The sequence below is a fragment of the Bombina bombina genome, chromosome 8 (genome assembly GCF_027579735.1).
Source record: "Bombina bombina isolate aBomBom1 chromosome 8, aBomBom1.pri, whole genome shotgun sequence".
Classification (NCBI taxonomy): Eukaryota; Metazoa; Chordata; class Amphibia; order Anura; family Bombinatoridae; genus Bombina; species Bombina bombina.
In genome coordinates, this window is record NC_069506.1 from 221,025,768 (window position 1) to 221,051,986 (window position 26,219).

Consider the following 26,219-nt stretch of genomic DNA (forward strand, 5'->3'; position numbering starts at 1 on the left):
TCCAAAAAGAGGAGGCAATAAAGAACAGATTTTGGCCAAGAGAGAGATGTACTGGATCTTTAAACTGGAGACACGAATCCCCAAAGGTCTTAATTCTAAATATGACCTAATCAATTTTTGGGAATAACCAAATCCAGTACATCTCTCTCATGCTTACATGCTCCTATGCTATGTGGGTAAACTATGATGTTTACCTACAGATACACAATAGAATAACTGCCCATATGTTATACACTACAACCTAGGTTTATAACCGAGTCTATATTGCATTATAATAACTCTAAGTCATATTAAGTGAACGAATTATTAGTGTCACTCAGTTAAAACTGTGTGGGATAAGTCTGGGCTAAAATAGTCTCAAGAGATATATATAATATTTAGCATATATTTTCATATTAGCTTTATAGTATACTAAGAGGCCTGGGGCCATGCCCACATCCAGTCTTAACACTAATAGAATATTGACAGATTCTATTGTTCATCTCTATTCTAATTTATATTTCATATTACTTAGGAACATTTAAGATGTATTGAATGTATTAACTATTTTTTGGTTTTGAAGTGTCTTGGTGTGTACATTACTATCCATATACTGATATTGTTTAACTGTCTCTTTATAGAATTAATGTTCAGTATATGATGAGGCTCATATATATATATCGGTATACACCTTACTTTATAATTCGGGCCCCTGTCAATTTCCAACATTGTCTTATGGTTGACAAGTGGAGATAGTATGTTTCCACCAAGATACACATAATTACAATTATGATTTTTTCTATACAACATATAACTGATTTTATCGATTTATGTGTACTTGGTAATAATAGTTGCTCCTGAGTATAAGCCTTGTAACAATTGTATCTATATTAAGTCCTAATTTATGAGTAAGTGTATTCTGCTTTTTTGTTTTTAATTTGAATTTCTGTTAACCAATGATGTCTTAACACGTAATATATAAGGCAGGGGTTACACCCTACACCTATGGCTATGACTACGGCTAACGCCGAAACGCGTAAGCCAGTTTAGGTAATACACCTACTCTGTCACTCCTGTGTGTTCCTGTATTTTTAATTATTACACAATAAAGGATTGAATTTTAACAACGGACTGTCCGCTCCTTTTGATTAACTATCTAAGCTAAGGAACCAGACAACTTTTGGTTAAGTACTCTGGACAACACTTGTTTATTGGTGGGTTAATTTATCCACCAATCAGCAAGAACAACCCAGGTTGGTTACCAAAAATGGACCGGCATCTTAACTTCTTGCTTTTCAAATAATGATACCAAGAGAATGAAGTACATTTGATAATAGGAGTAAATTAAAAAGTTGCTTAAAATTGCATGCTCTATCTGAATCACAAAATAAAAAATTTGGGTTCAGTGTCCTTTTAAGATACTGCAAATTTGATAATTTTGGATGTGTACTCTGCTGAAAAAATTACAACAAACTTCACACATTACTTGTTACTACTGAATTTGCTAATATATACTCTTAATAATCTATTTTCTTTAGATGCCTTATCCAACATTCGTAACACCTTGCCATATCCTATTGTCTCCTTTTTACATAGCTTTTCTACAGAGGAAATGTTTGTTACTTATATATTTAGTGTAGGGGGATATAACAGGCAAAAGTAGCATTTTCAAATGACAAACAAAGGTAAAATAGCTATTTGCAGACAATTAAATACACTCCAGCAGGTAAAATGGACCATTGGGAACACATTAAAGGGGAGAAAATTTTAGAGTACAATGTCTGTCAATGTCAAATTGGAAAGTTGTTTAAATTTACTTGCCTTATCTGAATCATGAAAGTTTAATTTTTGACTAGACTGTCCATTTAAGAATCCCCAATGCAGATAAAACAGATGTTTGTGATTTATTAGTAGTATTGCAATAGTTGTGATTGGACTGTTATGAGCCCTTTCCCTTTAATATATCATTTGACAACATTTAGTTACAGTAGATCATACTGCCGGTGTTCTGTAATATTCTCCGACTGCGTTACGTTTTCCTACCTATGGCCACGTCTACAAAAAACTTGCAAATACAGTTGTGCACGCAAGTGCTCAATGCCGCAGTCTGCAAATATTACAGAACACGCCTACATTAAACTTGCAAATTACACTAAATAGCATGCATGCGCTCACTGCTGCAGTCGGCAAATATTACAGAACTGGTATGTTCACAATTTTAGCACTAGCTAGGAACATAAACATAACAGTGATAAAAAAAGGCTTCATAGACAATATTATTGTACAGATTTGTTTGATGATTAAATGAGGGAACAATTTTCATTAAAATGCATATAATATAATTAGTTACAAACACTCTAGGGACATGTAAATACCACTGCCAAAAAAGGCTTCATAGTGAATATATGTTTGTAACTATTTATATTATGTCTGTTTTAATGAAAACGTTCACTCATTTAATAAAAAAAATCCATACAATAATATTGAGCATGAAGCCTTTTTTTGGCAATAAGATTTTGATGTCCCCAGCTAGTGCCAAAATTGTGTACGTACCGTTTCTGTAATATTTGCAGACTGCAGCAGTGAGCGCATGCGTGCTATTTAGTGTAATTTTCAAGTTTATTGTAGGAGTGTTGTAATGTAATATTTCCGACTGCGGCAATGAGCGTATGCGTGCACTGTGTCTTTTCAAGTTTATTGTAGGTGTGGCCTTCAAAGTGACGTAGGTAGGAAAAATGTAACGCGCTCGGAAAAAGAACAGAACACCCGCTCTACACACAGCTAACAATATTGCTGAAAGAATTATGTTACACACATACATTTTTAAAATATGGCAGGTTCTGCACATAAACCATTAGCATATGAAGGGGAGAGCAATTTGTAACCAATTAGGAGTCAATCATATTGTTACTGTTTGCTGCTTATCACTAGTTCTGTTATTGACATTTTGTGCATTTTTATTCATACTTCTGAGTCATCTGGTAGTAATTTGTCCTGATTATGAAACCTTTGTAAGTTTTAATTATATTTGATGTGATAAATAATGATGCTTAGATAATTATTTATTTATAAAATATTTTACCAGGAAGGATACATTGAGATTTCTCTAGTTTTCAAGTATGTCCTGGGTCCACAAAACATTGTATTGATACAATAGGGTACAATAAAATACAAAAACAATCACCGAGATTACGAGTTTTGCGGTAACAGGGGTGCGTTGCTAACGAGCAGTTTTTTCTCACCGCTCACTTAAGACAACGCTGGTATATCAGGTTCTTTTAAACCCGGCGTTAGCCGCAAAAGGTGAGTGTAGAGAAAAATTTAGCTCCACATCTCGCCTCAATACCAGCGTTGCTTACGGTAGCGGTGAGCTGCCAAAACGTGCTCATGCACCATTTCCCCATAGGAATCAATGGGGCAGAATCGGCTGAAAAAAAACCTAACACCTGCAAAAAAACAGTGTTCAGCTTCTAACGCAGCCCCATTGATTCCTATGGGGAAATAAAAGTTATGTCTACACCTAACACCCTAACATGAACCCCGAGTCTAAACACCCCTAATCTTACAATTATTAACCCCTAATCTGCCAGCCCTGACATTGCTGACACCTGCATTATATTTTTAACCCCTAATCTGCCGCTCCGGACACCGCCGCCACCTACATTATCCCTATGAACCCCTAATCTGCTGCCCCCAACATCGCCGACACTTATTTTTTATTTATTAAACCCTAATCTCCCGCCCCCAATGTCGCCACAACCTACCTACAATTATTAACCCCTAATCTGCCGCCCCCATCGTCGCCGCTACTATATTAAATGTATTAACCCCTAAACCTAAGTCTAACACCCCCTAACTTAAATATAATTTAAATAAAACGAAATATAATTACTACAATTAATTAATTAATCCTATTTAAAACAAATTACTTACCTATAAAATAAACCATAAGATAGCTACAAAATAACTAATAGTTACATTTGTATCTATCTTAGGGTTTTTATTTATTTTACAGGCAACTTTGTATTTATTTTAACTAGGTAGAATAGTTATTAAATAGTCATTAACTATTTAATAACTTCCTAGTTAAAATAGATACAAATATACCTGTAAAATAAATCCTAACCTAAATTACAATTAAACTTAACACTACACTATCATTAAATTAATTACCTAAACTAACTACAATTAAATACAATAAAATAAAATAAACTACAGTACAGAAAAAAACCACTAAATTACAGAAAATAAAAAAATAATTACAAGAATTTTAAACGAATTACACCTAATCTAATCCCCCTAATAAAATAAAAAAGCCCCCCAAAATAATAAAAATCCCTACCCTATGCTAAATTACAAATAGCCCTTAAAAGGGCTTTTTGCGGGGCATTGCCCCAAAGTAATCAGCTCTTTTACCTGTAAAAAAAAGTACAAATACCCCCCAACATTAAAACCCACCACCCACACACCCAACCCTACTCTAAAACCCACCCAATCCCCCCTTAAAAAAACCTAACACTAACCCCTTGAAGATCACCCTACCTTGAGCCGTCTTCACCCAGCCGGGCACAAGTGGTCCTCCATAGGGGCAGAAGTCTTCATCCGATCCAGGCAGAAGAGGACCTCCAGATGGGCAGAAGTCTTCATCCAGGCGGCATCTTCTATCTTCATCCATCCGGAGCGGAGCGGGTCCATCTTGAAACCAGCCAACGCGGAGCATCCTCTTCTTCTGACGACTCCCGATGAATGAAGGTTCCTTTAAATGAAGTCATCCAAGATGGCGTCCCTTGAATTCCGATTGGAATTAAGGTAGGAAAAATCCTATTGGCTGATTGGATCAGCCAATAGAATGCGAGCTCAATCGTTTTGGCTGATTGGATTTTTTTCTACCTTAATTCCGATTGGCTGATAGAATCCTATCAGCCAATCGGAATTCAAGGGACGCCATCTTGGATGACGTCATTTAAAGGAACCTTCATTCGTCGGGAGTCATCAGAAGAAGAGGATGCTCCGCGTCGGCTGGCTTCAAGATGGACCCGATCCGCTCCAGATGGATGAAGATAGAAGATGCCGTCTGGATGAAGACTTCTGCCCGTCTGGAGGTCCTCTTCTGCCTGGATCGGATGAAGACTTCTGCCCCTATGGAGGACCACTTGTGCCCGGCTGGGTGAAGACGGCTCAAGGTAGGGTGATCTTCAAGGGGTTAGTGTTAGTTTTTTTAAGGGGGATTGGGTGGGTTTTAGAGTAGGGTTGGGTGTGTGGGTGGTGGGTTTTAATTTTGGAGGGGGGTATTGTATTTTTTTTTACAGGTAAAAGAGCTGATTACTTTGGGGTATTTATGGGTATTTATTTTAACTAGGTAGTTATTATATAGTTAATAACTATTTAATAACTATTCTACCTAGTTAAAATAAATACAAAGTTGCCTGTAAAATAAAAATAAACCCTAAGATAGATACAAATGTAACTATTAGTTATATTGTAGCTATCTTATGGTTTATTTTATAGGTAAGTATTTAATTTTAAATAGGATTAATTTATTTAATTGTAGTAATTTTATTTTGTTTTATTTAAATTATATTTAAGTTAGGGGGGTGTTAGACTTCGGTTTAGACTTAGGTTTAGGGGTTAATAAATTTAATATAGTAGCGGCGACATTGGGGTCGGCAGATTAGGGGTTAATAAATGTAGGTAGGTGTCGGCAATGTTAGGGACGGCAGATTAGGGGATAATAAAATTTAACTAGTGTTTGCAAGGCGGGAGTGCGGCGATTCAAGGGTTAATATATTTATTAAAGTGGCGGCGATGTCCGGTCGGCAGATTGGGGGTTAAAATTTTTATTTAAGTGTTTGCGATGTGGGGGGGGGGCTCGGTTTAGGGGTTAATAGGTAGCTTATGGGTGTTAGTGTACTTTTTAGCACTTTAGTTAAGAGTTTTATGTTACGGCGTTAGCCCATAAAACTCTTAACTACTGACTTTTAAATGCGGTATCAGTCTTGACAGGAGAGGGTCTACCGCTCACTTCTTCCAAGACTCGTAATACCGGCATTAGGCAAGTCCCATTAAAAAGATAGGATATACAATTGACGTAAGGGGATTTGCGGTAAGCTCGAGTCGCGGAATAAAAGTGAGCGGTACATCTGTACCTGCCAGACTCGTAATACCAGCAGGCGTTAAAAAGCAGCGTTGGGACCTCTCAACGCTGCTTTTTAAGGCTAACGCAAGACTCGTAATCTAGCCGAATATTAATACATAACATATGCAAAATTTAACATAGAACAGGTAGGAAATATTTAATCAACCATGACAGGTGCATTCTGTGTATAATAAGGCTTTCTAATCCAAAAATGTAACAATAAGTATCTTGATAAAAGTTGGAACATGTACAACAGTCTAAATTTATGACGAGGGTTAGTGAAAGACAGAGCCAAAGAAGTACTGGGTTTTATCTAGCTATAAAATGAGGAGCACAGAAAAAAACATGTCAGTGCTATAAATTTAGCATTAAAATGTTTGCCTAAAACTATATTATATTCTGTATAGTAATATATATATATACAGTATATAAATAACAAAACTAATTATATCAGCACCACCTAGAGTATCACAGTAGCCATTTAAGAGCAGTGCTCCTAATCAAGAGTTTCACTGCTCTCAGTGCACGGTAGTGGTAAAATATTGAATATTAACAAAAAGAAAAACAAAGACCTCTATTTTCCAGCATCAGGTTATTTACTGAGAATAAACAACTTTAACAAAACTTTAAAGCAGAATATGATAGCTCAGCCTTGTAATAAATAAATTAAATGTCCAACCAAATACAATTCACAGAAGTAGAGATGATCCTATTATGAGACTTGAAAATGCTGTTACCACTCATTCATTGTTGCACAGTATTCCATCCATATGTAGCAATATTTTGTAATCCCAGGTAGGTAGACCAGCTGTTGGTAGCACTCCACCCCTTTCTTACAATTTGCTTGTGATTAAGCTTTGATGTATAATAATCCACAACTGTCATGTCGTAAATGAAAAATAAACCAGGGCACATACCTCCTGTGCTGCTATTTCCACACCCCGTAAACTCATACTCACAGTACCACTCAGGTTCCACGGTATTCAGTCCGCATCCAGGCTAGTCTTCCAGGGTGTTTGATTTACCATACAGCAAGTGGATCTTATTATCGGGTAGTCCAGCAATAGTTGATGCCGTAAAGGCACATGGGGGCATATTTATCAAGCTCCGAATGGAGCTGCTCCATAACCTGTCCGCCTGCTTTGAAGAGGTGGATAGACATCGCTGAAAATCAACCCAATCCAATATGATTGGGTTGATTGACACCCCCTGCTAGCGGCCGATTGGCCGCGAATCTGCAGGGGGCAGCGTTGCACCAGCAGATCACCAGATAGCGTATGCTGTCGTCATTTATCGATGTGCGGCGGACATGATCCGCAATATCGGAACATGTTTGCTTGCACAATAATAAATAGTGTTAAAGCACGCCTCTAAGAGAAAACAGGGGATCCTCTACTTCAGCGAGCTGTGAAAAACTTCGGTGGTGAGCAACTGACATCACCATCATTATGTTTCTCGGAGAAAAAGAAAACCCCTTTTCCAAAACCTCAATTTGATGCTCTGATAGGCTTTTTTAGATAAATTGACTACACTGATTCTTAAGTTTTCTCCTTTCTTCTTTGCCTCATCGGATATCTCCTCCTGTCTCTTGTATTTTCCATGTTCCCCCCCCCCTCTCCTAAGCCTGTTCCTGGTCTGTGACCTAAAAAAATCTGTTTCTGGTCCCTATGTGTTTTATTTTTATGTGTGTTACACTTATTTTACATTGCTATGTTCTTCACATAGAAAATAATGTAAGTTTTATTATTATATATATATATATATATATATATATATATATATATATATATATATATATGAAAAATGTAAAATACATATACAGGGAGTGCAGAATTATTAGGCAAATGAGTATTTTGACCACATCATCCTCTTTATGCATGTTGTCTTACTCCAAGCTGTATAGGCTCGAAAGCCTACTACCAATTAAGCATATTAGGTGATGTGCATCTCTGTAATGAGAAGGGGTGTGGTCTAATGACATCAACACCCTATATCAGGTGTGCATAATTATTAGGCAACTTCCTTTCCTTTGGCAAAATGGGTCAAAAGAAGGACTTGACAGGCTCAGAAAAGTCAAAAATAGTGAGATATCTTGCAGAGGGATGCAGCACTCTTAAAATTGCAAAGCTTCTGAAGCGTGATCATCGAACAATCAAGCGTTTCATTCCAAATAGTCAACAGGGTCGCAAGAAGCGTGTGGAAAAACCAAGGCGCAAAATAACTGCCCATGAACTGAGAAAAGTCAAGCGTGCAGCTGCCAAGATGCCACTTGCCACCAGTTTGGCCATATTTTAGAGCTGCAACATCACTGGAGTGCCCAAAAGCACAAGGTGTGCAATACTCAGAGACATGGCCAAGGTAAGAAAGGCTGAAAGACGACCACCACTGAACAAGACACACAAGCTGAAACGTCAAGACTGGGCCAAGAAATATCTCAAGACTGATTTTTCTAAGGTTTTATGGACTGATGAAATGAGAGTGAGTCTTGATGGGCCAGGTGGATGGGCCCGTGGCTGGATTGGTAAAGGGCAGAGAGCTCCAGTCTGACTCATACACCAGCAAGGTGGAGGTGGAGTACTGGTTTGGGCTGGTATCATCAAAGATGAGCTTGTGGGGCCTTTTCGGGTTGAGGATGGAGTCAAGCTCAACTCCCAGTCCTACTGACAGTTTCTGGAAGACACCTTCTTCAAGCAGTGGTACAGGAAGAAGTCTGCATCCTTCAAGAAAAACATGATTTTCATGCAGGACAATGCTCCATCACACGCGTCCAAGTACTCCACAGCGTGGCTGGCAAGAAAGGGTATAAAAGAAGAAAATCTAATGACATGGGCTCCTTGTTCACCTGATCTGAACCCCATTGAGAACCTGTGGTCCATCATCAAATGTGAGATTTACAAGGAGGGAAAACAGTACACCTCTCTGAACAGTGTCTGGGAGGCTGTGGTTGCTGCTGCACGCAATGTTGATGGTAAACAGATCAAAACACTGACAGAATCGATGGATGGCAGGCTTTTGAGTGTCCTTGCAAAGAAAGGTGGCTATATTGGTCACTGATTTGTTTTTGTTTTGTTTTTGAATGTCAGAAATGTATATTTGTGAATGTTGAGATGTTATATTGATTTCACTGGTAAAAATAAATAATTGAAATGGGTATATATTTGTTTTTTGTTAAGTTGCCTAATAATTATGCACAGTAATAGTGACCTGCACACACAAATATCCCCCTAAAATAGCTAAAACTAAAAACAAACTAAAAACTACTTCCAACAATATTCAGCTTTGATATTAATGAGTTTTTTGGGTTCATTGAGAACATGGTTGTTGTTCAATAATAAAATTAATCCTCAAAAATACAACTTGCCTAATAATTCTGCACTCCCTGTATATACCTATATATCTACAAGAATAGATATATATTTCTGTACATACCTGTAACTGTATATGTACAACAAAAATTACATTATCCTGTATATGAAGAACATTGGAATGTGAACTATTCATAACTTCTGTCGGGTTAGTGCGCAAGCGATAGGTGTTAGGTTTTTTTCTTTTACACTCTCATTGACTTCTATTGGGGAGAAAACTTTAACGCGGTAGTGATATTTGGTTAGCATGCGCAGGGGTTTTGCTTGAACGCAAACTATTTACTTTCAACTTGTAATGCCCACACTAACAGACACATGCAATGGAATGAGAGGGAAGGATCCACTGTTAAAAGATATCTCTATCAGATCAGACTGGTGTCCTCTTAGTGTACTATTTTTGATTCACAGATGCATCGCTTGAAAAAGAAGATTTACAGTTATGAAAAAGAAGATTTACAGTTATTCCAGTTTAATCTATTCCTTTGGCTTTTCCCTTTGGTACATGTAGTATGGACTGACAAGAATGTAATTAAGCTTGAATGCTATAGCAATAAAACAAAAGAAGCTGAGATTTTTATTTATCGATAAATCTCCTCAATCAGTAAGAAATCGCATGAAAACCATTTGTACTCAGTATTTGTTTGGCTTGTCTTTAATTATCTTCAGTTCATTCACTTTACAGCTGTGCTCATTGTAATGCAGTTTGTACCCTGCAATTCTCATACCAAACACAAACAATTAGTTGGCCCAAGCTTCCAATTTAATTTAGTTTATTTGCCATGTGTATTTCAGCATTAAGCAAGTGCAAACAAAATGAATGTCCTGAGGGCAAACAACATCTTTGTTGAAGTGTACGCCATATAATTGTTTGTGCGTAACACGTGAAGACGAGCTCTTTCTCTGCTTTTTTAGATACTTGCAGTGTCTAATACTCAGTTGTGTTTTTCAATTTTTTTTCTCTGTCTTTAACATGTTTTTTCTTGACTTTGGTGACCCGGCTGTTGCAGTAGATGAGAAAACCGTAAAAAATAAAATCTTTTCCATATTGATATATTTTACACCATTCATCAAAACCTTTCCGGTGTCCTTCCTGTACTTTTATACAGCCTCTAACTAAGGAAGGGGTTATCAGGGTTTACAACCAGGGCTTAAACATATACTGGGACATAGGTGGCCATTTCTGGTGGGTTTTAGGTGGTTCCCGGCATCACCTATCCATTCTGGGTTAATTGTGCAAAATGTGGGGTAATTGAAATCTATAGTTAGATGCAACTAAGGCTGGAAATGCCTAAGCTATGGAATTCAACAACAAAAAATAGTTTATTCCATTCTATGACATGTCAATCTCAGATGTTCTGGCTTGAAGCAATTAATTGTTACAAGGCAGCTTGCCTAAAACTCATTAAAGGGACACTGAACCCAAATTTTTTCTTTCGTGATTCAGATAGAACATGATATTTTAAGCAACTTTCTAATTTACTCCTATTATCAAATTTTCTTCATTCTCTTGGTATCTTTATTTGAAATACAAGAATGTAAGTTTAGATGCCGGCCCATTTTTGGTGAACAACCTGGGTTGTTCTTGCTGATTGGTGAATAAATTCATCCACCAATAAAAAAAAGTGCTGTCCAGTGTTTTCTGAACCCAAAAAAAGCTTTAGGTGCCTTCTTTTTCAAGTAAAGATATCAAGAGAACAAAGAAAAATTGATAATAGGAGTAACATAGAAAGTTGCTTAAAATTGCCTGCTCTATCTGAATCACAAAAGAAAAAATTTGGGTTCAGTGTCCCTTTAAGCTTATAGTGGGGAAATACAAGGGAACAAACCTGTGTACCATATGAGCAGAGCACATAAATATTACACCTATGAGCACAACCAGGAAACCTCCTACCAGCACAACCTAGATATACAATCATTTCATAGAAGTCTGTGTCTGGAGGCCAGTGAGAATAGTGGTTTGTATAAAACTGATCAGACCATATGGGAGGTGCAGTATTCATCTACACAGAGGTGCCAGATGATTAAAAAGACTTTCCATCCAAAATTGGAATCCACATGGATGCATTTTAGTTTTGAGTAGAATATTTTTTTTTAATATACATGCATTAGCAAAAATGCTTCTAATAAAATCTATAGCTGTTTCAAAAGTGTATTTAAGTATGCACCGTGCACCAGCATTTCAAACACAGCACTCTCTTAGAGAGCCTAAGGTGCTTGTACCATCTAGTATTGACTCAATTTGTTAATTGCTGACATGATACAAGCCCTACTGGTGCTGTGAGCAGCTACAGTATTTATTTTGCAGGTGCCCTGATAATATTTACAGTGAGGGAAAAATTTGTTGATCCCCTGCTGATTTTGTACGTTTGCCCACTGACAAATAAATGATCAGTCTATATTTTTAATAGTAGGTTTATTTGAACAGTGAGAGACAGAATAACAACAAAAACATCCAGTAAAAGGCATTTAAAAAAGTTATAAATTGATTTGCATTTTAATGAGTGAAATAAGTATTTGACCACTTTGCAAAACATGACTTAATACTTGGTGGCAAAACCCTTGTTGGCAATCACTGTTCAAATAAACCTACCATTAAAATTATAGACTGATCATTTCTTTGTCAGTGGGAAAACGTACAAAATCAGCAGGGGATCAAATATTTTTTTTTCCTCACTGTAGCTGTGTTTCACAGGCATGTGCAGAGTTAACACTAAAGCAGTGATAGCTTTTACTAAAAGCATTTTTGCCAATACATGAAAATTGCAAATATGTTACTATTCAAATATATAATTAATCTATGTGCATGTCAATTTTGACTGAAATGTCTCTTTAAAGGGACAGTTCACTGTAAAAAAATATTTCCCTGAATGTGTTCCCCATGACTTGTTATAGCAGCTGCAGAGTATAAAATGTATGAGAAATTGCTCAATGATGCTACTTTTTGCAAAATAAATAGCTGCATTTGCTCTTTGAAACCACAGTCCATCAAAATAGGCTAGGCTTGCTGACAGATCTTGTTATCTTATCAGTCAAATGCTTCCCTTTTTTTTATCTCTGTCTCTGTACAATACTTAGAAATAACAATTGAAAATGAGCATTTTAGAGCTTTATCTTTGAGTGTAATTTCTTATTTTGGCTGTGTTTACATAGTTTGTCAATAACCTATACCTAGGTATAGAAATTTTCAGTTGGCATACAGAACTGCCATTAATGGATGCGGATCACTGAAATCATAAGTGTGTTAAAGGGGTTTAAAGGGGTTAATGCAGTCCGTGTTGATCAGTTCAATAGAGTGGCCTTTATATGTGTTAAGTAATATGAAAGCGATTTATATATGGGCATGAGGAGGATATTGGGCATGTTTGATCAATGAGGTTTTTAAACTTTAAATATGTTAAAGTACTTTTTTATTAATTAAGAAAGCCTCATTTTCTGTTTTGCAACAGAAAAAAATAAGTAGAATATTGCTGCATATTGATTTCCATAGGAAGAATGTGGCCGCAACTTATCTCATGTTCTAAAACAAGATTTTAACAGTTCTCACAATGTAAATAGACCGCAATTCCAAAAACCCACTGTACAGACCGTGATTTAAAAAACCCACTATACAGAGCGCAATTTCAAAAACCCAATGTATAGAAAGCAATTTCAAAAACTCATTGTACAGACAGCAATTTAAAAAACCCACTGTAAAGATAGCGATTTTAAAAACCCACTGTACAGACCGCAATTTCAAAAACCCAATGTATAGACCGTGATTTAAAAATCCCACTATACAGAGCGCAATTTCAAAAACCCACTGTACAGACCGTGATTTAAAAAAAAACCACTGTACAAACCGTGATTTCAAAAACCCACTGTAGAGACAGAGATTTTAAAAAACCACTGTACAGACCGTTATTTTAAAAAAATCACTGCAAAGATAGAGATTTCAAAAACCCACTGTACAGACTGATTCCCAAACCTCATTGTCACTGTACAGAATGGCATCTCATTGCTGCTTTTCTAAAACTGAAAGAAGATGGTGGTTTTAAACAAACAAGACTGTATGGCAAATACTTACCCCTAACCACAAAGACGCGATTGCCAAGAGCAACCACATTCAAAAAGACGAGAATACTGTACTTTACAATCCCAAAAATGCGAGTATGAAATAAAAACAAAGATAAGATCGCACATTTGCTAAACACTATTTCTCGATGTTGAGATCATTTGTTCCATTTTCTTGCGATTCCTGCAGATCCTATTAGCTGTACAAAATATGTATCTGTCTATTAAGTACATATACGTATGTAAATGTCTGTCTCAGCCACTACTGAACGACTATACAACTGTGCTGAATACAGCTTTAATAAATCTAGACCATATATTGATATATACATCTACAATGGCCCCTGCAGCTTTTTTTGGAGTCTATTGCGCATTTGCAAGATAAATGACTTGTTCCAAATCATCTTTGAATACTGTCAAACTTATAAAGTTTATCACTTTATCAACAACTTTTGTGTGTTGAATTTGATTTGTCCATTTTGTTGTTGAAATAAAGTGCAAACCCCCTGGTAGGGATTGTGGTTGCCGAAGCCATTGCTGTGCACATATCATATGGGTGATTTTCCTGCCATCTCCTCGGATCTGATCTAAACATTTATAAATACAGAAATACAGAAATGTCTCTTGGATTGTGATCACTCAGAGCTGGAAAAAATGGATTGGGAGCCAGAAAAACACCAATGTAAACAAAACTATTACATATTCTTTTCTAAACTTTTTTTTTTTTAACTTTTAATTCATTTCAAAAGTGCTGATAATTTGTTTTTAAAATTACCGGGTGTTCAGTGAGCTGGTCCACTGTCAAAGAGGCCAGTCTGCTTCCACTAGCACAATAGTGTGCTTTATATCTTGTGTTACACTTTCCTTTATACATTGGTTTGTTTTTGGATTACACAATGTTGCATCTTCTTATTGTCTTATAGGCATCTTGGGACTTTGTTCTTTAAATGTTTTGTCTAATTTTAAGGATCATGGAATTTTTCTTTTATGATTCAGAGAGAGCATACAACTCTAAACTCATTTCCAATTTACTGATATTATGAAGCAAATTGGATAATATAAGTAAATTAGAATGTTGTTTAAAGTTTTGAAATTAACTAAAAGTTTATTTAAAGGGACAGTAAACTTAAAAAATAATGTTACATAATTCTGCAAATAGTAACATTATCTTAGCGACAGCTTTAAAAATCTAGAGATTTTAGAGATTTTAGCCCCCAGTGTTAAACGTACCTCGTTTCCTCTTTCTGATCAGGCCTTAGCGGTTTGCGGGTGATCTGTCTAATAACAGCATGTCCGATCTCGCTATTGAACTAAATGTAGCTCACTCCCGCTACCAGACCATAGCGGGAGCAAGCTACATTTAGTTAAATAGCGCGATCGCTATGAACCGCTTTGGAAAGGAAGACCTGATCAGCAGAGCCTGGAGAGGAAACAAGGTAAGTTTAACATTAAGGGCTAAAATAAAATCTCTAAAATATTTTTATTTTTATGGCTGTTGCTAAGATAATGTTACATTACATTATTTTTTAAGTTTACTGTCCCTTTAAAAAAAAAAAAAAAATCTCTAAGAAAGTACCAGTTATATCCTATACCAGCTGCAATTGATGAGCATGCGCTTAAAGGGACAGTCTAGTCACCATTAAACTTTCATGATTCAGATAGGGCATGCAGTTTTAAACAACTTTCCAATTTTCTGTTATCATCAAATTTGCTTTGTTTTCTTGGCATTCTTTGTTGAAAGCTAACCCTAGGTAGGCTCATATGATAATTTCTAAGCCATTAAAGGCCATCTCTTATCTCATTGCATTTTGACAGTTTTTTACACTTAGAAAACACTAGTTCTTGTGTACCATATAGAGAACATTGTGCTCACTCCCGTGGAGTTATTTGAGTTAGCACTGATTGGCTAAAATGCAAGCCTTGTCAAAAGAACTGAGATATTGGGGCAGTCTGCAGAGGCTTAGATACAAGGCAATCACAGAGGTAAAAAGTATATTAATATAACTGTGTTAGTTATGCAAAACCGTGGAATAGGTAATTTAGGGATTGTCTTTCTTTTTAAACAATAAACAATCTGGAGTAGACTATCCCTTTAAGTGAATGATTTTTTCCCATGTGGGATGCTGATGCATTGTATATTCTTTTCCATGTGCTTTTGTAGTAAGACATATTTGGTTTTAGGTTTAGAAAATAATTATCATATTAGGAACATTTTAGAAGGCTTATTGAGGCTTAAAGCATAAAGTAGTAATGCAGCAAATATGCTAGGATTTACCATCAGTAAAAAATAAAGGCGCCCTTCATTCATCAGTTCCAAAAAACGTATAAATAGGGACCTTTATTTCACCACGACTTCAACGCTAACCTTAGCGCCTCCGGCCACCCATGGCACAGCTCAATTCCTTTCAATAAGGATACGTTTCCATCTCTTAGCCAATAGCAGTGTTTGCCCTTTGGCATTATATGCCATAGGCTAGCATGGCTATTGGCTAAGAGGTGGAAACGTCACCTCAAGTTGAAGTTTGGGTATTTTCCTTAATAGGCATTATATTTTATCAAAAATGGCCATTAAATAGTGTTCCAGAACATGACAACAAAGAGGTTATTAGGTCAAGTTCTTCCAGACCTTTTGAGGAGGAAAATTATTATTTACTTTACTTATTTTGTTTACTTAATGTATGGATTTACTTATTATTTACTTACTATTATTACAAATATTTAGCAATGCTAAAAAATGAGTCTCATGGTGTATGGTCTTGGTTTTTTGAGAACTGAAAAAGAAATGATAGCTAAAAAATTTCAAATTGAAATCTCACAGTTGCAACTCTTAGGAAATAAGTTTTCTTCTTAATGGTAGTTTGTAGTGAAAGATAGAGAATGTGTCCTATTCAGGACTTTTTCTTTTGTTAAACATTGACAGCTCATAAAATGTATGTTCCAACTTTTGTTATCGATACCTTGATATGGTGAAAAACCCCACAGAATATTCAAACAAGAAATATATTAGTAGAATCCAATGGGAAATCATTACAATAGTTTTCTCTATGTGAATATTGGGTACTTTGGGTACTACTATAGGTAATCAATTTTTTCAGGGGTTACAGTTATTCGTTAAAGTATTAGAAACACATTTAGTTCTATTGTTTTTTTCTGCAATTTCAATTTCCAAACCAACATTTACAAGTACAATTTAGTCACACAAGGATACAATAGCCTGCATAAAGTGCCCGAGAGGTACCAAGAGTCGTTATCTGCTAAAGGAAACCCAGTAGACAATTCAGTTGGTAAAGAAAAATGTATTGTGTCTTACAGCTGTCCTTTTGCAGGGTCAAAAAATATTCAGACATATTAACTTTGCACTAGTACTAAAAGCTTACATAAGAAAAGGCTCAGAAAATGTAACATTGAATACTTACAGAGAGGACAGGAATGAAACGGTTGCTGATGAAAAGGCTGTTCCACAACTTTAGCTCTGTGTGTGTTGCAAATAGCAATAGGTAGATGGGCAGCACAGGATTACAACCAAATGCCTCAAGAAAAAATGCAGTTGTGTTGTGTATATAGGCAGCTTGGGGAAAGCATTGCAAAATACCTTCAGACACAAACAGTAAACAAGTTAGAGAAGGGAATCAGATAAAAATGCATTGACTTGATGAATGAAGTATACATAAAACACACACTATTCCCTTTTCCTGTCACAAAGCTGTGCCCCTTCCACTGTTAATGTTATAAACTTCATGTCTTGTCCCTCTATAATATACTTTACCCCTTCTCTGCCTTCCATTCTCATGGAAGCTCTTATATTTATATTGCTAATCTTCTCATATATATTGTTTGACTGATTGCTCAGGAATGGTATAACCCTCACCTTGACTTTTTTTTCTCCCCTTAGACTCAGCCCCTATGAATGGTACAATCCACACCCCTGTCTACGTGAACGTCATCACATCTTGGAAAACCAGTATACCTTGGGTAACAGCCTTTGGTTTCCTGTGGGAGGATTTATGCAGCAAGGTTCAGAAGTTATGCCTCGGGCACTGTCTACAAGATGTGTTAGCGGAGTATGGTATGTACCATTTGACTTGGAAAGTGAAATGGATTTATTGAAAACTCCTTTATTTTGACATTGTTTCTTACTTATTGGCTTAGGGAGATGTAGGCAGAATGTAGCTTTAGAAGATGTTGTATAGAATCTGTGTCTCCCATCAATGACAAACTCAATAATAGTTAAAGTACACTTTCCATATGGTGACAATATTAAGTGAGCTCCTTGAAATAAAATCAATTTCTTCAGTAAAACACTGACAAAAAGAAGTTGTAGGGCTAAAAGTATAACTCTATTATGGATATATAACATTGTGACACCAGCAGGGGGTGCTACTGGATAGGGATCCAATACCTCCTCCCTTAAGAGTGACATAGTAATAATAAAGTACTGTTCACATATTACATATCTCTCTTCCAGGTGGGCATTTACTCTAATCATTATTTCCTCATACACGGCCAATCTTGCTGCCTTTCTGACTGTGCAACGTATGGAGGTCCCCATTGAATCAGCTGATGACCTGGCAGATCAGACAAACATTGAGTATGGGACGATACATGGAGGTTCCACCATGACATTTTTTCAGGTAGGAACTAGCAGTTTACCATTAGTCATGAATTTAATCTAAAGCATGTCATTATTTAGTAGTGCTCTGTTGTTGTACTACAGCCCACTCTCCTGTTCAGTTGTGGCATTTACTCTGAGCTTTAATCTGCAGTGTTTTCTAACCTTTCTATTATCAACCTACAGAATTCACGATATCAGACATACCAGCGCATGTGGAATTATATGAACTCTAAACAGCCCAGTGTGTTTGTGAAGAGCACAGAAGAGGGTATTGCAAGAGTGCTGAATTCTCGTTATGCCTTCCTGCTAGAGTCCACTATGAATGAATACCATCGTAGACTCAACTGTAACCTCACTCAGATTGGTGGCCTGCTAGATACTAAGGGCTATGGCATTGGGATGCCTCTGGGTGAGTAAGAAGCATACACTCATTCAGTCTTCCAGTCTTCAGCTAACTTACATTGAGATTGCATCCATCATAAGTCATAACCTTGTTACGTTGTTCACATACTGAGCACAGGTCACTTTTAATCTGCATTACATTAAAATGACTTCAAGTGTGGAATTACCTCTCCAGTTTCTCTATTTCTTGGTACTGTATAGAACTTTTTCACTAAAACACACTAATCTCTCCATTATTACGGAACAGGTTAACTAGAAAACTATTCCAGCTTTGATAAATATAGGGTAATGATTCTGAGTGCATACATAGGGAAAGATTACAAGTTGCGTGGCAAATCAGTCACGAAAACTCCATGCGTGTTATGGTTTTTTCGCTTTTGGGGTTGCGCAGCTATTACAAGTTGAGAAATAACTTATTTTTCACCTGCGTTAAGCCGCATAATTCAAACTGCGAGATTGCGTGTTCGATCACGTATTTCCAATAGAAGTCAATGGAGAAGACAAATAGAAAACCCCCCACAAAAAGACTAATATGTTGGGCAATAGGTTCTATTTATTTCTAAATAAATATTTCTCTATATATGTGATGTTTTTTGGGCTGATATATCTATTTATTGCAAGTTATGTATATGAATATATCTATGTCTAGATATCTCGAGATCTATATGCAAAATCTATATGCGAAAATCCCTTGGAAACTACATCTGAGATATTGTTTAATGTGCATAAGATTGTAATGTAAAATATTTTCATTATCTCCCTAGTTAAACATATCTCTATACATATAAATCCATGTTTCTATATGCATGTGTATGTATGTCAATGTGGAATCCCTGCGACGGCTTTTTTTTCCTAACCCCCGAGATCTCATATTTTTGAGCCCTTATAACTTTTGTGTGCAATATTTTTTGGGATAATTTTTATTAGATAGTGTTATTATAAGTGTAAGTGTACTTTGTAATGTATTTTTTAATGTGTGTATGTTGCGCAAAACTGTTAACTACAGCTCTTCGAGCGAGGAATGGATTGTTCCATAAAAGGAGGAAAGTATGCGCGTGGAATCGCGTGTTTTCAAGACTTAATGCTTAATGGAAATTGAATGCAAAAAGACCACATTGTGCGTGGAAAACGTATAACGCGCTACTTGTAATCTTTCCCATAGTGTTTTATTAGTGTTCCATAGATACAACAAGAAAGAATCAGTGACTTTTAGTGAAAATGTTCTATACAACAACATAGGAAATGTAGAGGCCATTCTAGTACATTTGTGACATCCATCTCCAACCCCTACAGTTTGGATCCATCCAGGGAGGGAATCTCCCATTGGCTGCTAAAACTCTCATCTTTCTCTGACTCCTAATCTGGCCCATCAACAGTAGCACAGAAAATAAATAAATTGTGAGACCTTTACATAAATACAAACCTTATGTATATTATGGGTATTTGTGACTATAAGCACATGCGTGTGACAAGGTCTGTAGGTTCATAATTATGTGTCTAATGGCTCTATTCAAAATCAAGTGAAAGGCAAATCAGGTTGAAATATGTTTGAAATAGGGCACTTGCTAAACAAAATCAAGCTACAAAAGTACTCTATATGGGGCGCGATCCGATATAGATCGTAGTTTGCGGCGCAAGCGAGATAACCCGTGTCGCCCGCAGTTTCAGCTCGCAACTCTAGCTATCCAATATTCAGCACCGTCAGATGCTAAACTGGCGTAAGTAGGAAAAACCGGCGAGCAGGCAAAATGTGCGCAAATACACATTTTAGTCATCGCAAGTACTTGCGCCTGTATTTTGTTCACGTAAAGTCTCAATAAAGTGTAGTTTTATGCAAATTAGCCTACGACTCGTAAAAAAATAACGCCAGTTCTAAGAGATGCGCCACGTAATGACGAGATTCAAAATTCAGACTTAAACCCCTGCGCAGCCGCCATTTTCTTTAGTGTGTTTGGTTGGTTCTTGGAGCTACAGCACACTACAGTGAGTAGGAGAAAGTCGTTAGAGTAGAGAGAGAGGCACATTGCATAATATTTAGTTAGGTCGGATTTGGAGGATTTGATAAGCTTGTACATTTACTGTCACTTTTTTACATATTGCACACATTTTGCATACACACATATACAAAATACACAACACTTTTTTTTGATAACACCTTACACATTTTATTTATTTTACAGTTTGAAAGGCTGAGTGTCTGGTTGTGATTGTGTGTGATTGAAGTGGGAGTGAGTGTGAGTGTGTGAGTGTGTGTAGTGTGAGGATGTCAGGGAGAGCTAGGGCTGGGGGGAGGAGGGAAGGGGAGTTGCAGGGAGAGGATTATGGACAGGAGGAGCAGCAGGGTCCCCGTCAGGGAGTGAGCGGAGTGGGGAGAGGGAGAGCCAGAAGGGAGGATGGGAGTGGGGTTGCCCCAAGGCCAGGCACACTGAGAAGAGGGATAGAGGGTGCACATGGGGATAGAAGGGGGGAGGAGGGAGAGGATAGGGAGGAACCCACACCAGGGACATCCCAGGGAGGGAGCCAGGCGGCCCAGGACGAGGAGCGTATGAGGTGTCCTAACTTCAGTTTTGCAGAAAACCTCGCTCTAGTCCAGGCTGTCCTGGATAACCATAATGCCCTCTTTGGACAAGAGAAGGGCAAAGGAGTTGCCCGTAGGCGTAAAGATGCTTGGCAGAAGGTGGTGGAGGCCGTCAATGGTGTTTCCCAAAAGAGGAGGAATGTGGATGGCCTAAAGAAGAGATGGAATGATTGTAAAAGGAGAGTCAAGGAGAAGATGGGCCAGGAAGCAATGTCCCAGAGGGCAACAGGAGGTGGACCTCACTATGAGGCGGAATACAACGAGTGGCACGAGCTGATTCGTAGGTCCCTGAGCGTCACAGCAGTCCGTGGGTGGACTTCCAGGGGCTCGTGACTCAGGGGCTGCAACATCAGCACAGCATGCTGGTGAGTAACATCCCACACACCAGTAATATATGTATTTGAGTTATAACATCCTATATTGTCACACATTCATGTACACAATGATGAGCATGGTATTTTGCTTACTAACAACAAAATATACAATGAGATTTAACATTAAAGGGACATGAAACCCAAATAATTTTATTTCATTATTCAGATAGAGAATACAGTTTTCAACAACATCCCAATTTACTTCTATTATCTATTTTTCATCATTATTTTCATAATCTTAGTTTATTAAATATCAATGCACATGGGTGAGGCAATCACACGAGGCATTGATGTGCAGCCACCAATCATCAGCTTATGAGCCTATCTAGAAATGCTTTTCAGCTAAGAATATCAAGAGAATGAAGCAAATTAGCTAATGGAAGTAAATTACAAAGTTGTTAAAAATTCCATGCTTGGCTAGCTGAATCATGAAAGAATAAATATGGGTTGCATGTCTATTTAATGCTACTTAACACATTGAAAATCATGATATGAGGTGGAATAGTGAAATACTAACATGTCTCAGAGTAACACAGGCCACAAGCCACATGTAGACTTTTCAGTAAATGGACACTATAGTCATCACAACCATAGTGTCACTTAAAGAACACATTTTCTCCATCACTGACATGTACACAGAACTATTGTATGAAGCACATACATGTATACTTTGCATATTAAAACCCATCATATCACAAATCTCAATGTGCACATGCATGTTATAGAGTTTGACATGGGAATGTGGATAGGCCCTAGCATGTACATTGTATGCCCACATGGATATATATCTGACTGTACTAATCCCTCTCATCCTCCACAGAACCTCCAGTCACCAGGGTGCCAACGCCCATGCATCCCCCTCCAACACCGGATCGGATCAAAGTATATCTCCACCTCGACCACCGGTCCAGAGAGTCCAGCAGGAGTATGCCAGGCATGACATGGGTTGGACTGCCTCAATTGAGAATCCCAATGTTATGCCGCCTGCATTACAGGAGGATACCTGGCAGGAGCCCTGGCCGGAGGAATATTCCTTTGGCTTGGAGGGGGAGCCACGCCAGCCCCGAAGGGTAGATGTCTTTACCCCCCCACAAGAATATCATGCCACTCAGGGATTCTACCAGCAGGCTGAGTGGATGCACACCAGCAGCCAATGGGACTATCAGTCCATCCGGACATCTGCACCATCGGCAGCAGTTGGAAGAGCTCCACCAACTCAAATTCCTCGCCCTGCACCCCCAGCTGAGATTCCGGGGCCTGCACCCCCAGCTGAAATTCCTCGCCCTGCACCCCCAGCTGAGATTCCGGGGCCTGCACCCCCAGCTGAAATTCCTCGCCCTGCACCCCCAGCTGAGATACCGGGGCCTGCACCCCAAGCTGTAATTCCTCACCCTGCACCCCCACCTGCGAGAGAATGCAGAGGGACCAACGCAGGTTCCATAGGAGCCAACAGCGATTACAACAGCGTTCCATTGAGCTGCAAAGGGACATGGCAGCATCTGTAACTGCTATGGTACAAAACCAATCACAAATGCTGAGAGTCATTTCGGACATGCAAATCCAGAGTGACCACAGATGGAGGGAACAGAACCAACTGTTGGGTGTGTTGGTGGAGCATTTCACCCACCAGCAGGACATCGCCTCAAGCATCTCATCTGTGACCAGCACTCCTACTGGTTTCACACAACCCAGGAGAGGCAGGAGACCCACTCCAGGCCCCTCAGCCCCCTCATCTAAGAGGCCTAAAAGAAAATAAATCTTGTTCTATTTCATCCTAAATCTTGTCCTCTGTTATTTACCATATAATTGTCATCCACATCCATGTGAGGTGTGTTTTAGTACAGTAATATTGTTAAAACATATAATAATACCTGTGTTGAAATGGGCAAAAAAGGTATTATTATCATGTTTCTGACATATTCCTGTTCGATAAACCACATCACATAGTTGTGTATGAACGGTACATATAGTAATATTCACTTCTAAGATGTAAATCAAGGTTTCTCACATCCAATATAAATTGACACGTTGGTATATATAACTAATAATGTATTTAAAGAAGGTGTGAACATAAGTTATAAATATCCATTATCCTCATTCTTAATGATAGTGAACTAAACATGAATGAAAAAAATGAGAAATATACAGTAATTAGGGTTGTTAAAGGGACATGAAAGCAAAATGTTTTCCTTCATGATTTGTAAAGAGCAGACAATTATAAACAACTTAATAATTTGCTTCTATTATTTATGTTGCTTCATTCTATTGATATTCTTTGCTGAAAAGCATATCTAGATATGCTTGGTAGCTGCTGATTAGTAGCTGTATATAGATGCCTCCTGTGATTGTTTCACTGTGTGCATTGCTATGTCTTCATTAAAGTATATCTAAAGAATAACTGAAAATAGGTAATCGAAGTAAATTTTAAGGTTTTTTAAAATTATATTCTCTATCCTTAATCATGAAAGAATATGTTTGGGTATAGTGTCCCTTTAAGGGAAGGGGGTTGGGATGTAGTAGTTTCACTTACATGCAGTGGAAATCCATATATACACATGCAATGGTTGGTGAGGTACTGTCAAACATCATAATACATGTGAATGTTACTGTTTACTGTACTTATGAATAAGTAACTTACAGGTGAAGTATTCCCGGATGACATAATCCCTCACTTCATTCCCCTTTAGTGTCCCCCTGTCCACATCCTCAGGTACAGGAACCAGCTGCTGCTGCTCTGGGTCAATGTCCCCCAACAAACGTGTGTCCACAGCAATGTTGTGTAGAATACAGCAAGCATTGACAATGGAACACACTTTGTTGGGGTTATACTGTAGTGCTCCGCCTGTAACATCCAGACACCTGAACCTGGTTTTTAATAGGCCAAAGCTCCTTTCAATGACATTCCTTGTTCTTATGTGTGCCTCCTGGTACCTGAGTTGTGGCTCTGTAATGGGGTGCACCAAGGGGGTTAATAGCCATGGTCTGCAGCCGTACCCTGCGTCACCTGTCATGTAACATATGTGTTTGGATTACTACAGGTACATCATGTGGGACACAACATGAATTTCATATAAAAGATAGATTTAATAAAAACATTAAATGTGTGCATTATAAGCAATCTACTTTTATGCCAGTATTAGTCTAGACCAAAAATCTATTTTAAAAGGACCAGTCAACACAGTAGATTTTCATTATCAAAAAATGCAAGATAACAAGACAATGCAATAGCACTTAGTCTAATATCAAAGTTATTTTTTATGACAATTTAAAGTGTTATGTATTTTGAAACTCCCCCTGTACCATGTGACATCCATCAGCCATTCACAAATGCATACACACTTATTCTTGCACATGGTCAGTAGGAGCTGGTGACTCAAAAATATAAAAGATACAAATACTGTGCACATTTTGTTAATGGAAGTAATTTGGAGAGTTTATTAAAATTTAAAGTCCTATCTGAATAATGAAAGTGCAATTTATACTAGACTGTCCATTTAATAAGAACCTGCAATTGTTATCAGCTTTATAATTTACTTAGATTAGATCATTTTCTCCATTCTATAGATAACTTTTGATGACAAGCATATTATATATGCTCAATAGCTGCTGATTGGTGGCTGCACATAGAAGCCTCATATGATTGGCTCATATATGTGAATTGCTATTTTTAAAAAATAAGATATCTAAAGAATAAATACAATGAGATAATAGAAGTGAATTGTAATGCTGTTTAACATTGTATTCTCTATCTGAAACATGAGATTAAAATTTGTGTTTAGTGTCCCTTTAGTAGAAATATACAGACAGAATGAAGGTACTCACCAAGCAGCCATCCTCCCGAGAGTGTTCCATTTTCAAACATATTGAATAAGGAGGTCTGGCGCAGGATGTAGGAATCATGTGCACTACCTGGGAAGCCTGCATAAACATGTAAGAATTTCAGATTGGTATCGCAGACCATCTGGCAATTCAATGAGTGAAATCCTTTCCTGTTAATATAGAGGATTGTCTCCTCATGTGGGGCCACGATACGCACATGTGTGCAATCAATTGCCCCCATGACATTGGGAATACCCCCTAGTCGATAGAAGCCTTGATAAAGACGGTTCCATTCCTGGGGGGTACGGGGGAAATGAATGTATTGTTGTGTCTGGTTATCTAGAGCAGTCAGAACCTCCCCTAGAATCCTGGAGAAGGTAGACTGCGCTAGGCCAGACACAAGCCCCTCTGTTGACTGGTATGAGCCGGTTGCCAGGAAGTGTACAACACACAACAGCTTCTGCATACCAGTCAGAGCTCGGTTCCTATACGCTTGAGGGTCAATATCATCCTTCAAGACCTCATATAGGTTAATGAGGCTTGCAGAAGTCAAGCGATACTTTTCCCTGACCTCCACTTCTGTCATCCCAAACAGGGTGACCCTAACCCTGTGTACCCTTGGTGCTCTTCCCCTCTGCTGATGCCTTCATCTTATAGGCCCTGCTGGCCTATGGGCAGCTGCAGCAACAGCAGCATGGGGAGCACCAGGATCAGGGACAACAGCAGGAGGAGCAGGGAGGGCAGCAGCAGCAGCTGGAGCAGGGACAGCTACAGCACCATGACCAGGGACCTCAGCAGCAGGGATACCATCCAAAACAGGGGCTTGTAGGGGTTCCAGCACCCCTTGTGCCCCACGACACTGTCTCACTCTAAATGCAATATACTGCAAGGGAAACATGGTGGC

General features: G+C 38.0%; 1 protein-coding gene across 1 annotated transcript in view; it reads left to right on the forward strand.

Moving 5' to 3' along the window:
* Positions 1–26,219, forward strand: part of GRIK5 (glutamate ionotropic receptor kainate type subunit 5) — a 387,182-nt gene that overhangs the window by 287,830 nt on the left and 73,133 nt on the right. The window contains exons 14-16 of the mRNA XM_053691035.1: positions 17,423–17,596; positions 17,996–18,161; positions 18,326–18,551. Of these exons, the coding sequence (XP_053547010.1) occupies positions 17,423–17,596; positions 17,996–18,161; positions 18,326–18,551 (566 nt within the window). The remainder of the gene's footprint in view (positions 1–17,422; positions 17,597–17,995; positions 18,162–18,325; positions 18,552–26,219) is intronic.